The sequence below is a fragment of the Ipomoea nil genome, unplaced genomic scaffold, assembly GCF_001879475.1.
Source record: "Ipomoea nil cultivar Tokyo-kokei standard unplaced genomic scaffold, Asagao_1.1 scaffold0465, whole genome shotgun sequence".
NCBI classification, from domain to species: Eukaryota; Viridiplantae; Streptophyta; class Magnoliopsida; order Solanales; family Convolvulaceae; genus Ipomoea; species Ipomoea nil.
In genome coordinates, this window is record NW_017616893.1 from 751523 (window position 1) to 770000 (window position 18478).

Genomic DNA, 18478 nt, shown 5'->3' on the forward strand with positions numbered 1-18478 from the left:
TGCTATTTTTTATATGAAACATGATAAATCCCTGGGACCCAATGGCCTTAATCCGGGATTTTTTCAGCATTTTTGGGATATCTTAGGCAATGAACTTTTGCAATTTTGCTCCGATTTCTTTCTTTCCGGGAACCTGCCTGAGAGCCTAAACAATACCCATATGGTCCTAATTTCCAAAAAATCCAAACCAGATTGCATGGGCAACCTAAGATCTATTTCTCTTTGTAATACACTCTATAAGCTTCTCTCTAAGATTCTTGCCAACCGCATAAAGCCTTTACTTACCAGAGTTGTATCTGAGTCTCAATCAGCTTTTGTCCCGGGCAGACTTATCTCTGACAACATCATGTTAGCCTATGAAGTCAATCACTATCTCAAGAGAAAAAAACAAGGAAATGTGGGTTTCGTGGGTGTCAAATTGGATATGAGCAAAGCATTTGACAAAGTTAGCTGGGCCTTTCTCTTAGCAGTTTTAACTAGACTGGGATTTTCTAATCACTTTGTTAATCTGGTCCGGGAGATGATCACAACTGTTAGATTCACTATTCTTCTTGAAGGAAAAGCTATTGGTACAGTTATCCCAAATAGAGGCCTAAGACAGGGCGATCCTATTTCACCATACCTCTTCATCCTTATCCCTGAATCCTTCCACCTTTTGATCTAGAAACCCCCAAAGATCGGGAACCCTCCATGGAATTTCCATCGCTATAAGAGCCCCAACCATCACCAATCTTTTCTTTGCCGATGATTGCTACATTTTCTACAAAGCGACCCCTTCAGAAGCTACCACTCTTAGGAACATCATTGAATCCTTCACTATACCCTCAGGCCAAATAGTCAACTACTCTAAATCTACCCTTACCTTCAGTAAGAACACAAATGTCATCTCCAAGGACTCCTTTTGTAATATAATGGAAATTAGAGAAGGAAACTTGAATGGAAATTATCTTGGTCTTCCCTCAGTTATTGGCAGAAATAAGCGTGAAATACTTGGATTCATAAAAGATAAAGTTGTTGGCCGAATTAAAAGTTGGATCATCGTTTCCTCTCAAGAGCCGGAAGGGATATTCTAATAAAAAATGTGATACAAGTTATACCAACATTTGCAATGAGCGTCTTTCTTCTACCAATTGAGATGGGAAAGGACATTGAAAGAATCATGAACAGCTTTTGGTGGGGTCGTGATGGGGAGAACAATAGGGGTATTCGATGGAAAAGTTGGGAGAGATTAAGCACCCCTAAACGTTGGGGAGGTTTGGGCTTCAAAAGAATTAGGAATTTCAATATTGCAATGTTGTGGAAACAAGTGTGGCGTCTCATTCAACAACCTAATTCCTTGCTGTCAAGAGTATATAAGGCCAAGTATTACCCAAACTCTTCTTTTCTCGATGCTCAAACGGGAAGTAACCCATCTTTCATTTGGAGAAGCATTATGGAGTCCCAAATTTTTCTAAAAAGGAGTTGTAAGTGGAGAGTGGGTGATGGGAACTCTATTAATGTCTGGACTGATCCATGGCTTCCAAACAATGACTACCCTTTTATCCAATCAATCATGCCAGCCCAACTCAGGGAGATGAAAGTGGCCTCCATCATCAATCATACAGGTTCTTCATGGAATATCTCTCTCATTGACTCCATTTTTTATCAGCCCGATAAGGAGCAAATCAAGAGCATAGCTCTTCCTGAAACCACCATTTCTGATAAGATTATCTGGTTGGAGGATGAAAAAGGCACTAATTCAGTTCGAAGTTGTTATAGAAGCTTAATGGAGAATATGGACCCTGCTCAAATTCCCTTATGGACAAGATTTTGGAAGTTCTTTCTGCCACCTAAAATCAAATCTTTCTTCTGGCAGCTTTGCTCAACATCCCTTCCCACATATGATAACTTGAGAACAAAACATGTTCAGGTGCCTCATATTTGTCAGCTTTGCAACACTGAAGATGAAACTGCTTTTCATCTGTTTGTTAGATGTCTTTTAGCAAAATGTTGTTGAAACTTGCTGGGGGGGTTTGATTATCAATCCAGTAATTCCCTCTTTAGATGGCTTGAACAGATATTTAATAACTTGGATGAAAAGGGAATGTGTCTGCATATTTCGGTTTGTTGGAAAATATGGGAGGCTAGGAATGAAAAATTATGGAATCACAAAATTCTTACTGCATCCTATATCTGTCAGTCTGCAAGCACTTATCTATTTCAATGGTCTAATGCAAATCTTACTGTTAACTCCACTGCCAGGGCCCCAGATTATAATGAAGCTTGGACCAGACCTCCTCCAGGCATGCACAAACTCAATGTTGACGCTGCACTTGATGTTGCTAACAAGAAGATGGGCTTCGGATTTGTTCTTCATGATTCCACTGGTTCGCTAGTTGCAGCTCGACGTTTCCCATGGTTTTCTATTTTCAAGCCGAATGAAGCTGAGGCAATTGGAGTTCGTTAAGCATTGAAGTGGATCAAGAGCTTAAGAATTGACAATCTGCAGTTGGAGAGTGATTGTCTCCAAGTTATTAACAGCTTATCCCATGCGCATGATTTATTTTCTTCTTTTGACTTAATTGTTAATGATGTTAGGAAAATAGCTTCAAGTTTTAGTAACTTATGCTTTTTGTTTGCAAAGCGGTCTGCGAACAGGGTTGCCCATTTGCTAGCTCGGGAAGCCCTTTCTATGCCTGACTGTTCGGACTGTTCACTGTCTCCATTTCCTTCCATTGCTCATGCTTTGAGCATGGACTCTACTTAATATAGTTTTCGTTCTTTTGCTTCAAAAAAAAACACGATCCAGGTAAAAATTCTCAGAAAAAAAATGGTCAAATTAACGCACTGCTGGAAATTATAAAATTTCTGACCACCTGAAAGTGATCTTAAATCAAGTCGAAAGTAAAAAGTGGTCGGAAATAGCAACAAAGATTTTTCCGGATACCAAAAGTGATCGGAACAAGGCTTTCGACTTGATTTAAGATCACTTTCAGGTGGTCGGAAATTTCATAATTTCCAGTAGTGACGACTCTAAAAATTATTTAAAACAAAACTTTATAGTATAAGTTTATTCACTTTTAATATAAAACTTTTATACTTTGTAGTATAAATCTTTGCACTTTATAGCATACTAGTATTTTACCCGTGCCTTGTACGGAAAAAAAATTGTTATTATGAATTTAAATTTAAAAAATAGAAAAAAATGAAAAGATGCTAAAATGTACAATATAATAATAAAGTTAGACTTTTATATATTTGGTCAAGTATCTATTTTCATAGCATACAAAATTTAAATTTAAATTAAATTTTGTATGGTTAATATAATCTCAAATCATATACATATTTAGATAAATGTATACACTACTGGAAATTATGGAATTTCCGACCACCTGAAAATGGTCTTAAATCAAGTTGATACCAAAAAGTGGTCGGAAATAGCAACAAAGGTTTTTCCAGATACCAAAAGTGGTCGGAACAAGGCTTTTGACTTAATTTAAGATCACTTTCAGGTGGTCGGAAATTTCAGAATTTCCAATAGTGATAGAAAAATTCATATAATTAAGTTGATTTATTCCTAATTGTATTTCATATATATTATAATTCTACAATTTCAAATATCAGTTTAGAAAAAAACGTGGTGAACTTTTGTAAATGTCTCAAACGTAACTAATATTACTTTTTGCCCTTAAAAAATAAACTTATGTACTTGTAGTATAAATCTTTCTAGTTAAAGAAAGTTATCAAAATGCAACCATGTTTTTGTTAACTTATATTGCTCTTTGCACTAGTAGTATAAATTTATTCATTTATAATATAAAACTTCACTTTTGTAGTATAAATCTTTCTATTTCAAAGTTAGAAAAAATTTGTCAAAATATCACATCATTTTTTATAAATTTTCCTACATTCGCAGGCGTTAATATGGACTAGATCAAGGGTTGAAATCTCACTCCAAATTTTACCTGGACGCCTCTTTTTATTTGATCCAAATTATATATATATATAATATATATATATATATATATATATATATATATATATATATATATATATATATATGATCACTATATTCTAATATATGATAATTCAAAAGTATCATTATTTTAAGGAATTATGAAACATTATTTTAACTAATTTTTTAAATTTTGTTACTTAACAATATTTTAATATTGGGTATAAGTTTTTGCGCATCGCGCGTACAAATTGCTAGTATATATATATATATATATATATATATATATATATATATATATATATATATGTATAATAATTTACAAATAATACTAAGCTAACACCTACATATATGATATATTGATATGTATACAAAATAATATATATATACATATTATTTATAATTAAAATTTAATATTCATATAAATATTTAATTAAAATATAATTTATAATTAAATTAATTGTTATATGATAATTTTAATAAAATTATAACTAAAAATAGGAAAAAGATATGATAGATATAGGTGTATGGTAAGATTGGTGGTCATATTAAATACTAATGGTGTTATAACGGTGTAAGGGTAATTTTGTCCAATACAAATCAAATGTACAACAATTAAAGCAAAATGTATATATTTATTAGCATATGAAAAAGGGGACAAAAATCAAGGACATAACTTGTATTGGCACTTATTATGTTTTTATTAGATTAGATATATATATATATATATATATATATATATATATATATATATATATATATATATATATATATTGTAATTTTGCATTTCCTCATTTTTAATCAAATTAACTGGATTAATCAACTGATGAAATGGGCTGACTAATTCAGCGATGAAGTCAGTCAGTAAGGCAGATCATTGAGATGAATATAGAAAGAGATAACGGCACAAAGCAAAAACACAAGATGTTTACCCAGTTCGATACAGTGTGTATCTACGTCTGGGGGACGATCACATAGGCGTCCAATCCACTAAATCATAATCCAATGTACAAAAGTAGAGAAACAATAATCTCACCCAAGTGCCCCACACAAGGTACGTACCCAGTCTACACAGGTTTAGTGGATTGTTGAACGTGGAGAACCATGCATACAGAAGTCCAATGAAATCCCTTCACTTGGAGAGCTAACTCTGATGCAGTCCACTTCAATGACGCTCTTCTCGGTTGTTCCCACAACAGTGTGATCGTAGTGTCCTTTCGTTTAAGCAACAGTAATTCTTCTCAAGTTCTTCATCATAATCACCATGAACATATTGTATTGAGAAGAGGCATGATAATCAAAGATCTGATCTCATCAAACTGATTTGGAGTGTCCTTTTCTTCATAAAAGCGTAACCCTAATTCTCGTCAAATAAGAGTACTTATAGTTCCATAGAAGGAACACTCTCCATAAATATCTTTGATTGTAGATGGTAGGACAATATTTGAAGAATGTAATCTTAAAGATTCGGTCCATACCTTTCCAAAGCAGATACGCTGATCTTCTTTCCAAGTGTGTCTTCTGTAAAGTGCATTCAGCCTTTAAGGAAACAGCTTCCTAAAACAGATCTTCAGTGTCAGTCCCTCTGTTGTTGTATCTGATTGATCAGTCCTCAGTAGAAAAAACCGACACTAAGCTAACCCTATCTTAGTTTGCCATAATAATATTGCCAATTATAAGTTGGGGTTTTTCGAGCAATTAAAACACTAACATACATATATATATATATATATATATATATATATATATATATATATATATATATATATGTTTATATGAGAACCTATATTAACATGTGAATGAGAACCAATTTGGGCAATTTATCTAGATTAGTTAACACTTCATATCATCTATAACACAATGCACACACGTAGTGCACTGTAAATACAATGGACACATGTAGTGCATCACGTCCTAGGTTACAATGCACAAACGTTGTGCATCACGTCCTAGGTTACAATGTACAAACATTGTGCACCACGTTCTGAGTTGACTTTTTTTATGCACCATGTTCTGGTCGTCGGATAAAAAATGCAAAGTAATCTTAACTTGATAAAAAATTTGCAAAAACTCCAATAAGAAAAATAATAAAATAAAATGTGATTTGTTTTCCCTAGATGTCCATGATGCCAATCTGAATTGAATGGTATAGCGTGAATGCGTGATAATGTAGCCGTGTAGACGTGTTGCTAATTCGGTCAACCTTGAAGCGAAAATAAGAAACCAACTATGCCCTATCGGCTATCACATCTATCTACTATATATATATATATATATATATATATATATATATATATATATATATATACTATCTATCTACTATACTAATAAGAGCCCAAGAGAGTTAGGCCTATAATGGGTAGAAAAAATGGCGGTCACAGATTTTAATCAAATGAATGGCTCAGATTAATTAAAAGATTGATCAGATTTAAATTTTACACTAAAATTTCTTAAAATACCCACACATCGTTATTAATTCCGTTAAAATTTTAAGAATTGCCGTTAGTTCACCGTTAACTTACTCATTGATTTTAATAAAAAAAAAAAAAAAAAAAAGGTCTTAGGTTCGAACCTCATCCCAATCAAAGTTGGCATAATTAGTACTCTATTTTACTCTTATTAAATTATTATATAAATAATAATTTAGTAGTTACAACAAAAAATAATACATATGCATTTCTTTAATTTAGAATTATGTGTCCACAATGCGTTTATTCAAAAAAAAAATTATTCATTATCAATCAATTAAATAAGAGAAATAATTTTATTAATTATATTGTCTTTATTTTTCTTCAATATAAAAATTCTTTATATTCAAATTTATTAATTGATTATATTCGTTACATTATCCTTACAATGTCTTTATTCAGTGAAATTTTTTTTATTAATTATCAATAAATTAATTAAAAGAAATATTTTCATTAGTTATATTGTCTTTATTTTTCTCAAATGGAAAAAATTTTACATTCAAATTCATCAATTGCTTATATTCACTACATTATCTATTATCTCTTTTGTGCACTATTTTTCTAATTAAATATCAAAGTTATAATACAAAATAATGCTATATATTTATTTACCAAGTATTTTATTAATACCATGAAAAAATTTAAAAAATATAATTAATAAAGCCAACCATATTAACTACTTGAGAGATTTTGTGACAACGAGAGTATTCAAATCACACAACAAATTGAAGTGAGAACTACCTCGCAATGTCCTTGTTTGACAATCAGCAGTTAGCGGTTAGCGTTAGCGGATTATACTAGCGAATTTGACCAGCGAATTTATTTAATTATTAACATTGGGTAGAAAAAAAATGACCGCCAAATTATTAAATCAAATGAATGGTTCATATTGTTCAGGTTTTAATTTTTTCTTTTAAGATTTTCTAATTAATCCTTAATTATATGATTATCCATTTAACTTTTCCGTTAATTCACCGTTAGTCTAATTTTAATATTAAAGTCTAATATAGAATTATAACTACACCATTAATCTAATTCTAATATTAAAGTCTTAATAGAACTTAACCACAAATCCTAATGTCGGAATCTCCTCAAACAATATTAGTATATATTTAATATTCTATGTCCTAATTTTTATTTGTTCTCCCTTATGTCTCGTATTTGGTTTCAACCATACCTATACAATTATTTTATTGACAATTATAATCAATCTTGACTATATTATCTTGCATTTGTAAACTTAGAATTACCTATTTAACCCGCACGGGCTTAGCTCAATGGTTTAGTGGGTAGTATTTGGGAGAAGAGACGAAGGTTTGAACCTCGGCAGCGGCAGTGCGGGAATTATGTCCAAAGTGGGCAGATTCCTTGTGCGTATCAGCATTTGGCCCTGTCTGCTGAACCATTGAGTCACCGTGATTTACAACTTCCCACAATGCTCTGTCGGGTCGGAATGTGGGGTGCCCTTGGGGTTGGGGACTCAACCTTTGGGAGAATAATTACCTATTTAAATACGCAAATTCAACCTTCAATTATCTATGCATGAACAATTGCAATATAATCCTGTATTAATATACTTTAAAGTACTTATTTAAAAAAAAACATTGGGCATTATCCCAATCGCGCAATGCGCGTAAAAAACTAGTATATACTAATAAGAGCCCAAGAGAATTAGGCCTATAATAGGTAGAAAAAATGACGGTCACAGATTTTAATCAAATGAATGGCTTAGATTGATTAAAAGATTGATCAGATTGAATTTTACCCTAAAATTTCCTAAAATACCCACACACCGTTACTAATTCCGTTAAAATTTTAAGAATTGCCGTTAGTTCACCGTTAACTTACTCATTGATTTCAATAAAAAAAGTCTTAGGTTCGAACCTCATCCCAATCAAAGTTGACATAATTAGTACTCTATTTTACTCTTATTAAATTATATAAATAATAATTTAGTAGTTACAATAAAAAATAATGCATATGCATTTCTTTAATTTAGAATTATGTGTCCACAATGTCTTTATTAAAAAAAAAATATTCATTATCAATAAATTAAATAAGATAAATAATTTTATTAGTTATATTGTCTTTATTTTTTTCAATATAAAAATTCTTTATATTCAAATTTATTAATTGATTATATTCGCTACATTGTCCTTACAATGTCTTTATTCAGTGAAAAACAAATTATTAATTATCAATAAATTAATTAAAAGAAATATTTTCATTAATTATATTGTCTTTATTTTTCTCAAATGTAAAAACTTTTACATTCAAATTCATCAATTGATTATATTCACTACATTATCTATTATCTTTTTTGTGCACTATTTTTCTAATTAAATATCAAAGTTATAACATAAAATAATGCTATGTATTTATTTACCAAGTATTTTATTAATACCATGAAAAAATTAAAAAAAATATAATTAATAAAGCCAATCATATTAACTACTTGAGAGATTTTGTGATAAAGAGAGTATTCAAATCACACAACAAATTGAAGTGATAACTATCTCGCAATGTCCTTGTTTGACAATCAGCAGTTAGCGATTAGCGTTAGCGGATTATACTAGCGGATTTGACCAGCGAATTTATTTAATTATTAACATTGGGTAGAAAAAATGACCGCCAAATTATTAAATCAAATGAATGGTTCATATTGTTCAGGTTTTAATTTTTTTCTTTTAAGATTTTCTAATTTATCCTTAATTATATGATTATATGATTATCCATTTAACTTTTCCGTTAATTCACCGTTAGTATAATTCTAATATTAAAGTCTAATATAGAATTATAACTAGACCATTAATCTAATTCTAATATTAAAGTCTTAATAGAACTTAACCACAAATCCTAATGTCAGAATCTCCTCAAACAATATTAGTATATATTTAATATTTTATGCCCTAATTTTTATTTGTTCTCCCTTATGTCCCAATTTGGTTTCAACCATACCTATACAATTATTTTATTGACAATTATAATCAATATTGACTATATTATCTTGCATTTGTAAACTTAGAATTACATATTTAACCCGCACGGGCTTAGCTCAATGGTTTAGTGGGTAGTATTTGGGAGAAGAGACCAAGGTTTGAACCTCGGCGGCGGTAATGCGGGAATTATGTCCAAAGTGGGCAGATTCCTTTTGCATATCAGCATTTGGCCCTGTCTGCTGAACCAGGGCCCTTGGGGTTGGGGACTCAACCTTTGGAAGAAGAATTACCTATTTAAATACGCAAATTCAACCTTCAATTATCTATGCATGAACAATTTCAATATAATTTTGCCTTAATATATTTTAAAGTACTTATTTAAAAAAAAAAAAACATTGGGCATTATCCCAATCGCGCAATGCGCGTAAAAAACTAGTTGATTTAATAAATGAAAAGTTTTATTTAAAATTTGTTTTTAACTTTAAGTTGACTGTTTAATTTTTGTCAAATATTAAGAATTTAAGTTTGGGTTGAATTACCAAGACTATGTGGTCTAATAGTATTCGGGTTGGACACTTGGACTTCTATTTGGAATGTTATGTTATGAGTTCGAGCCTCGCTTCAGAACAGATACTACAATGTAATAGGGCCAGTAACATTCAAATAAAAGTTTGGGTTGAATTTTTGTATACATAAAAATGCAAAATTAAATATTGAATCTTAAAATTATAGATTTAGGGTAACTTAATTTACTTTCTCAAAAATCTAAGGTTGAGTATATGGAGTCCGAAATCAGAAGAAGCAGCGAAACCTTAAAAAAAAAAAAAAAAAAAAAAAAAAAAAAAAAAAAAAAAAAACTGCACTTATGTAATGAGGAATTGTTGTGCGCATTTCCTGCACGATACGCGGACCTCAACAAATCTAGTCGCAATCGAAGGACCACATCGCACCCACGTGGATTCCTTCTTCTCTAAGCCTTAGAAGAAATATGTTATTTTCTTTATTACAATTATTACATAATGTCTCTTTTTATTTGATAATTTTTAAGAAAGATTTTTAAAAAATAAAAATAAAAATTATTGGATATTCATTGACTAATTGGTCACGTTTACGCTTTAGATGATAAAAAAATTCATGTAATAAACAAATATTGGGTGAAAAAGTTTTAAATAAATTATATTTGTGTGCATGAACACAATAAATTCAAAGTTTTTATATTTTAAATTCCAAATTAGTTACAAGAGTGTAAATAAAGTGAGTCCTATGATTCCTGCGTATATGACTTGCTCTATGTTGAAGGGTTTCCAGACTCAAATAGCATCAGTTTTCAAAGATATCTCTTATTTAAGATGAATGTGACCTCTTATTTATAATCGTAGGATAAGTGAGTTTTGCCCGCATGGACTTAGCTCAATGATTCAGTGGGCAGCATTTGAGAGAAAAGACCAAAGGTTCGAACCTTTTGGGAGAAGAGGAGGATAAGAGAGTTTTAATAGGTTCAAACTTTGATATTAATTATCTAATTAAACAAATTAAATAATATCAACATTATCAAAAATGTATTCAAAAGTATTATTATCAAATTTTCAATGTCAACAATGTGATTATCATTTAAATATTAAACACATTCACACATTAGGCTAGTGTGTCTATACAATAGTTATTTGAATGATATTTAGTACCAATTTATTTATTTATTTATGTTTGTTTAATAAGAGAGAGAAATTGAATGAGTCATATTGTCTCATTATTTTAATGTTGTTATAGATTGTTAATATTTATTTGATAATAATAAAAATAATGAAAAGTTTGATTTTCTTCTTCCTCAACTATGTCGAATTTCCAACCTTAGTTTTTTTTTTTTTCAAATATTATCTAACAAAACAATGAGCTAAGCACTTGCAAACAAAAAGAAAAAGTTTATTTTATGAACATTAAAATTTTTTATAAAGTAAATAAAAATAAATATAATTTTTATTTAGTTTAGTGCTTATGGATATTAAAATTTATGTTTATGAACATATAGAGTAAATCTTACGAACATAATATAAAATGATTATTATTACACATAATGCATATTTAATATAATGTATATTTAGTATTTATATACATTACAGTTAATAAATTAATTCGAATCTAATAAATTAATCAGCCCATGGGAAATGAGGAAATTCTGAAGTCTTAACGACACGCAGTAAAATATCCAAATTTGAGTGGGTCCCACTGTCCTCACGACTATTTCGTTTCACAAACGTAAGCGAAGGGAAAAGGCGCGTAGACTTTTCTCACGTTCTACTTCGCCGTTTCGCTCAAGTTGTCCTCATCATAAATTAAAGTGTTAATAACCAAAATGGTCCCTCGACTATGCTGTAATTATCAATTTGGTTCTCGACTATTATTTTTACCTAATTAAATTTTTAATTATGTAATTTTTGTCCAATTTGATTCTTTGTTAATTTGACTGTTTGTTAACTGTTAAAGTGGAAATAAAGTTATAATTTTACAAGTTTTCTCCTTCATCCTCATTTAGCAACGCCAAACCATACAACAATAAGCTCCGGTTGACTTTCAAACCAGTCAGTGTCAAAATAGTGGGTGTGCCTCGGAGAGTCCAAGGATTTGATTTTCAACGATTTTTTGACGGTCGGAAGCCGATCGGAACGTATTGCTGCATGGTTTGACACTGCTATATGAGGAGGAAGGAGAAAACTTGTAAATTACAATTTTATCCCCACTTTTGACAGTCAACAAACATTCAAATTAACAGAGAACTAAATTGGATAAAAATTAAATAGTTGAGGACTTAATTAGATAAAAATAATAATCAAGGACTAAATTGATAATTGTAACATTGTCGAGGGATCACTTTGGTTATTAACTCTAAATTAAACATGCTATACTCTCCTTCAACAATAATTAATATTGTTTACGTATTCATCAAATTAATTGGTTAGTTTGAAATGGTTTTGATAATATTTAACTCTAATGTAATCTCCAAATATGTAAATTTAAAATAATAAAGATATGGAATAAATAAGTTCGAAATTTCATATTTTTAATTACTATATAAATTAAAAAAATTCATATGGGTCCTATTTGGTAAAATAGTTAGCTTATCAGCTAATTTTGACTTATTTGACCACTATTAATTATTTGACTTATTTAAAAAATCAATATAAATGTTTAATTAATTATTTTTTTGTAACTTCAAAATGCTAAAATTCAAAAACCTGTTTAAATCAACTTTTTCAATTAGCATTTTTAGAAAATAAATTATATCAAACAACTGTAAGAAAACAACTAATTTACTAAACACGTTTCTAAAATCAGCTAATGTTATCAACTAGTTATGCCTTCGAATTAACCCAATCAGCTAACAACTATTTACCAAACATGGCTATGGTATTTATTTATCATTTGCTAATTATATTTAATACAATTCAGTGCCCAAGACAATAATATATTTTATTAGCACGACAGTTTAGCGTAGTTGGTTCGTCACATAATTTAAAAGTTATGATCGAAATTAATAGTGTAGATATTTGAATTCTACTACAAATATGTATAGAAAAAATGATTCAAAGATACTTAGAAGGTTTAGATTAAATCTCTTATGCATAAATAAAAACTTGAATATGATCGGTGAATTGATTACGCGATAGGAACGAAATTTTGTGAGCTTATCATTAGTTCAGAGTTCAAACACCCCACCCCACCCCACGCGTTTCTTTCAGCGACTTCTTTCCTACTTCCTCTGTCCATATTCAATAGTCAATACAATCCAATCCTCTCACTTGGCTATATTTAATTATCCTCTATTTCGAAAAAACAATTATCCTCAACACAAAATTAAAATTTCCTCTATTCTCTGATTCCTCGATCAAAGAAAAGCAAAGAAGATCGGGTCTAGTGGTTCAGTCCAAGTGTTAATTTTACTAAGAAATATCGATGGTGAGGGTGAGCAACAACCTGCTGGGAATTCTGAACATAATCACATTCTTAATCTCCATTCCGATCATCGGCGGCGGGATATGGCTATCCAGGCAAGCCAACACGGAGTGCGAGCGTTTCCTGGACAAACCTGTGATAGCCCTAGGGGTTTTCATCATGCTGCTCTCACTCGCAGGCCTCGTCGGCGCCTGCTGCCGGGTCACCTGGCTCCTCTGGATATACCTATTCGTCATGTTCCTCCTCATCCTCCTCCTCTTCTGCTTCACTATCTTCGCCTTTGTGGTCACCAACAAGGGCGCCGGCGAGGCCATCTCCGGGAAAGGCTACAAGGAGTATCGGCTTGGGGACTACTCCAACTGGCTTCAGAGGAGGGTGAATAGGAACTGGCGGAGGATTCGGAGCTGCATCGAGGACAGTAAAGTCTGCAAGAGCTTGATTGATGAAGGATCTGGAACTCCGGTTCAAAGTTTCTACAACCAACATCTCTCCGCCCTTCAGGTATATATATCATATGCTCACCATTAATTTCTTTACTATTTATGGAATTATAATAATTGAATAGGTTGGATCTCCTTTAATTTGTGTTGGAATTCTGTGTTTTGTTTTGAATTTTGGTTTTTGATTTTGTTTTTGGGGTGTGGAACTCAACTCTGTGTGTGTGATGGATGCTTGCTTCATTTCTCTCTACTTCAGTTGACTTTTGAATTTATTATTAAAAAATTGCTGCTGCTTCTTCTTATTCTGGGAGTTACCAATCTTACTTTAACCTATCATTTGTTGAATTCATGGATCTAATCCAAAAGTTAAAAAGTATGTGTTTTCAAAAAAGAGTTAAAAAGTATATTTATGTGCTTCTTTTTGTTACATGATGATATAAAGTTGTGGCTTTTCAAATGTTGGGGATGTGGGGTTTGAATATGAATTATTTTAATAATGATAATAATAATAATAATAATAATAATAATAATAATTATTATTATTATTATTATTATTATTTATATATTAATATAAAATTATAAATAAAAATTAATAATAATTATAAAAATTAATAATAATTATAAAATTTGATAATAATTATAATAAAAAGATGTAATTAAACCATAGGTGGTAGGGACTTAGATTCTATTGACTGAAAATGATTGAAAAGGTATAAAATACATAATACCTTGTAAAGAATTATGAGTATTAAAAAAATAATTTTTAATTTATAATTTATTATAATAAAATACATAAATTTATTAATATAATAATTTTAAATTAAAGAAATTGAACTAAAAAACATTTTACTCCATACCTTTTTTGGGATGTAGGTCGGGCTAGCCCAAGATGTGTATTTTTCGGCTTGGCTCAGCCCAACTCATATTTAATAAACATAATAATTTCAAAATAAAAAATTGGAGAAAAACAATTTTTTTTTTTTTTGGGTTATGGTTCGTCTAAGATTTTTATTATTTGGTCTGGCCATCTCAATTTATATGGAGCGTTATGCCATGGAACCGTGTGAACACGGTTCCAACGGTGTTAGTACACTGCTATCTTTTTTTTTTTTTTTTTTTAATTAATTGCGTGACTTTTCTTCTTCATTTTCACATTTTGCGGTTTCACTTTAATTTGAGGTGAACAATGGTTTCGGACATTCATAAATTATGAATTCATGCCTGCACATTCACTTTGGAACCATGCCTACACATTCCCGTCCGAAATCACGGACATTCGTAAATTATGAATCCATGCCTGCACATTCACTTTGGAACCATGCCTACACATTCACTTTGGAACCATGCCTACACATTCACTTTGGAACCATGAGATTATGAATTTTCTGTTATAAGATTATGAATTTTCTGTTATGAAATTATGAATTCTCTGTTATGAGATTATGAATTTTCTGTTATGAAATTATGAATTTTCTGTTATGAGATTATGAATTTTCTGTTATGCGATTATGAATTTTCTGTTATGCGATTATGAATTTTCTGTTATGCGATTATGAATTTTCTGTTATGAGATTATGAATTTTATGAAAATTCATAATCTCATAACAGAAAATTCATAATTTGATCAACGCGCGCCGTTAACTCCACATCCGCGGTTTTTTTTTTTTTTTTTTGGCCTAAAAACGACGTCGTTTGGCCTTGTGTTCACCGTTCATGGTGAACACGTTTTCCGGGCATAATTGATGAATTTATATTTAATTAATCATTTGATGAATGTAATATTTCTAAATTAAAGAAGTTTGAAGGAAAGAAAAAACTTTAAAAATTTTTAAGTTACGAGTTGGGCTAAGTTAAGTTTTTTGACGTTTAATTCAACTCGTCTAGACTCATATTCTAATTGGACTAACTCAATTTAGCTCAAATAACAATCATATAAATAGCGAGTGAGTGCGAGTCAACTCGCTCATTTGATACACATCAAAGGGAGAGAGAGAACTAATCCCTGAGATAGAAATTTGGATATGTCCATATTTTTTTTACTAAAAAATATTATTTTTTCTTTGACTAGAATGTATATTTTCCTTAACTTTATTTTACCATGCAGTCTGGTTGCTGCAAGCCATCAGATGACTGCAAATTCGAGTACGTCAGCCCGACCAACTGGACTAGGAGTGCAACCTCATCGTCCACGAATCCGGACTGTAATAATTGGAGCAATGAGGCCAACATACTGTGCTACAACTGCCAGTCCTGCAAAGCTGGGCTTATCGACAACATTAAGAGTGACTGGAAGAAGGTAGCCATCCTCAACATCATCTTCATCGTCTTCCTCATCATCGTATACACTGTTGGATGCTGCGCCTTTAGAAACAACAGGGCCGACGATTCATGGAAGCGCTACCCCTAGCTAGCTCACCACATATAAATTCTCCGATGATCCGGCCTATATATACACTTTGCTGTACAGCTTCACTTTTGACTGGATTATATATGCATGCATTTAGTATAAGAGAATAAGGGATTATTTGATATATATATATATATGATTTCTCTTTCGATTCACGAGGATATTATATTGCTTGTTATTCTCTGTTTTCTCTTCTCAGCAGCCGCCATACCCCCTCTTTCCCATTTACCTGTCTATCTTTCCTTTTTAGTTTGTTTCAAAATAGTGTCATCTTTCTAAAATTGAACATAACTATCGCTCTACATTTTTCAATTTACCGTTTTGACTTTTCAAATTTCTAGAAGTACAATTGTACTTTGTACAAATAATACATACTTTAGAGGGACAAAATTGAAAAGTGAGTAACATTTGTTATGTTGTATTAAAAGTCGTGCAAAAACCAAATGAGACAATCAATTAAGGACAGACTAGAAATATGAGGACATTGACTTGTCCCTTGGGCAGAGACTGAAGATGTGTGTTTTTGTTTTATTTATTTTTTTTATTGTCTTATATTTAATTTTATTTAAAATTAGTAAAATAAAATAAAAATAATAATTTTTTTAATAGAATGATAACACATCAGCAGTAACTGAAGGAACGTGTCAATTTTGGTTTAATTGCATAATTTTAGAATGTTCAGTGACCCAATTATAAATTTGAGTTAGATGACCCAACTGAATTTTCGCGTATAATTCGGTAGTTTATTTGAGTATTATTCCTAACAATTTATACTTAAAATGAGCTCACCAAATGTAAAAAGTTGTGAAGTTAAAAAAAAAAATATTATAAACTCCAAAATTCAAATTTACATCAATAAAGAAGTCCAAATGCAAACTACCACCAGGTACAGATGGAAACTAAATTTCAACTTTAATAAAAAGTTTATCTAAAAACAATAATATTTTAGAATGATTTTCCCTATTAATTACTCCCTCCGTCCCGAATTGGATGTCTCATTTACTTTTTGCACGCTTTTTAATGAATTAAAATAAATGTTATGCACTTTCCAATTATGTCCCTCACTTTTTCACTTTTGGAAATAAAAATAATAAAGAAAGCAAAAGCTAGAAGGGTAATTTGAAAAAAGTAGAATGATGGTGATGTTCAATTTTGGAAAGTGGACAACATTTTGGGACAAACTAAAAAGGAAAGTAAGACACATAATATGGGACAGAGGGAGTATTTGTTAGCCAAAAGGGGTTGATTCAAGTCAACATTACAATTTTCCAAATCTGAAGATTCACAAATAATTGTAATAGTTGCTTTTTGGTCATTCTGTAATTTATTTGCACCATGGTCCTCGGCTTTTCCCCAGAGTACCACATATAGCCCAACTATTACAGCAACCGCTCCCGCCAAGCTGTCAAAGAAAATAACAATCATTCACTTCAAAATTTACAGGAAAAATAATTATGGAAAAATTGTAATTTATATCCATCACAAATATGTCAATTATCAATATTACCCTTGAATTATTATTGGTGTAAATGTTGTCTCTCAATTTTCAAAACGTGATATATATTGTCCACCCAAAATAAGAAGAAGGAAAAACATTGTTGTCGGTGGAAGGAAAACAAATGAAAGAAAGAAAAATGGAGAAAAAAAAAACGTGATTTTCGAACAATGAAGACGTCGCGTAACTACATTTACACCACTAATAATTTAAGAGAAGGACAATATATGTCACGTTTTAAAAGTTAAGAGGCCACATTTACACCACTAATGATACTAAAATTTGAATGGAAACTTTATGAAATCTTAAATACTAAAATAATTTCAAGCTAAGATGAAAAAAGTATTATAAATAGAATAAATAATTAAATATTATTATTTTTTAGAGTTATATAATATACCTGCCAGCGTACATTTGTTCATGCATAAAGAGAGAGGCGTAGACAGTTACAAGGACGGTGCATAAAGGATTGAACATTGCTGAGAAGAGTGGGCCCCTTCTTGATATGCACCATGCTTGCCCAAAGAATGATACGGCTGATGAAAATCCCTGCAGTTTATTTTACAAACTATATAATTCTTTGGGTCATTATTATTATTCATTCCGTCCTATTTTAAATGTATAGTTCAATTAATGAGACTTGACAAAAATTATTTTTAATTCAATTTTTCATAATATTATATTTAATATTAATATACAAAATTTATATATTTAGAAACTACACTAAAAATACTATATATATATTAAACACACTAAAAAAACTAAATTTAAAAATTAGTAAACAAATAATAAATAAAATAAATAAAGAAAAAAGACTTGATTTGACCAATAAATAGTAAGTAGGATA

The 18478-nt window shown here is 30.6% G+C and overlaps 2 protein-coding genes across 4 annotated transcripts in view; one reads left to right on the forward strand and one right to left on the reverse strand.

The window, feature by feature from the left end:
- The first annotated feature begins 13090 nt into the window (after positions 1–13090).
- LOC109173183 (tetraspanin-8-like) overlaps positions 13091–18478 on the forward strand; it is a 24238-nt gene continuing 18850 nt past the window's right edge. Inside the window, exons 1-3 of one of the 3 annotated variants that reach the window (XM_019322463.1) lie at positions 13091–13790; positions 15834–16133; positions 16164–16302. In XM_019322463.1, coding sequence (XP_019178008.1) covers positions 13290–13790; positions 15834–16133; positions 16164–16166 — 804 coding nt within the window. In that variant the 5' untranslated portion in view covers positions 13091–13289 and the 3' untranslated portion in view covers positions 16167–16302. The other 2 variants (XM_019322461.1, XM_019322460.1) reach the window with 2 other exon arrangements.
- LOC109173182 (WAT1-related protein At4g30420) overlaps positions 17024–18478 on the reverse strand; it is a 5663-nt gene continuing 4208 nt past the window's right edge. Inside the window, exons 6-8 of the mRNA XM_019322459.1 lie at positions 18032–18180; positions 17361–17538; positions 17024–17106 (exon numbers count right to left, since the gene is read on the reverse strand). Of these exons, the coding sequence (XP_019178004.1) occupies positions 17104–17106; positions 17361–17538; positions 18032–18180 (330 nt within the window). The 3' untranslated portion in view covers positions 17024–17103. The remainder of the gene's footprint in view (positions 17107–17360; positions 17539–18031; positions 18181–18478) is intronic.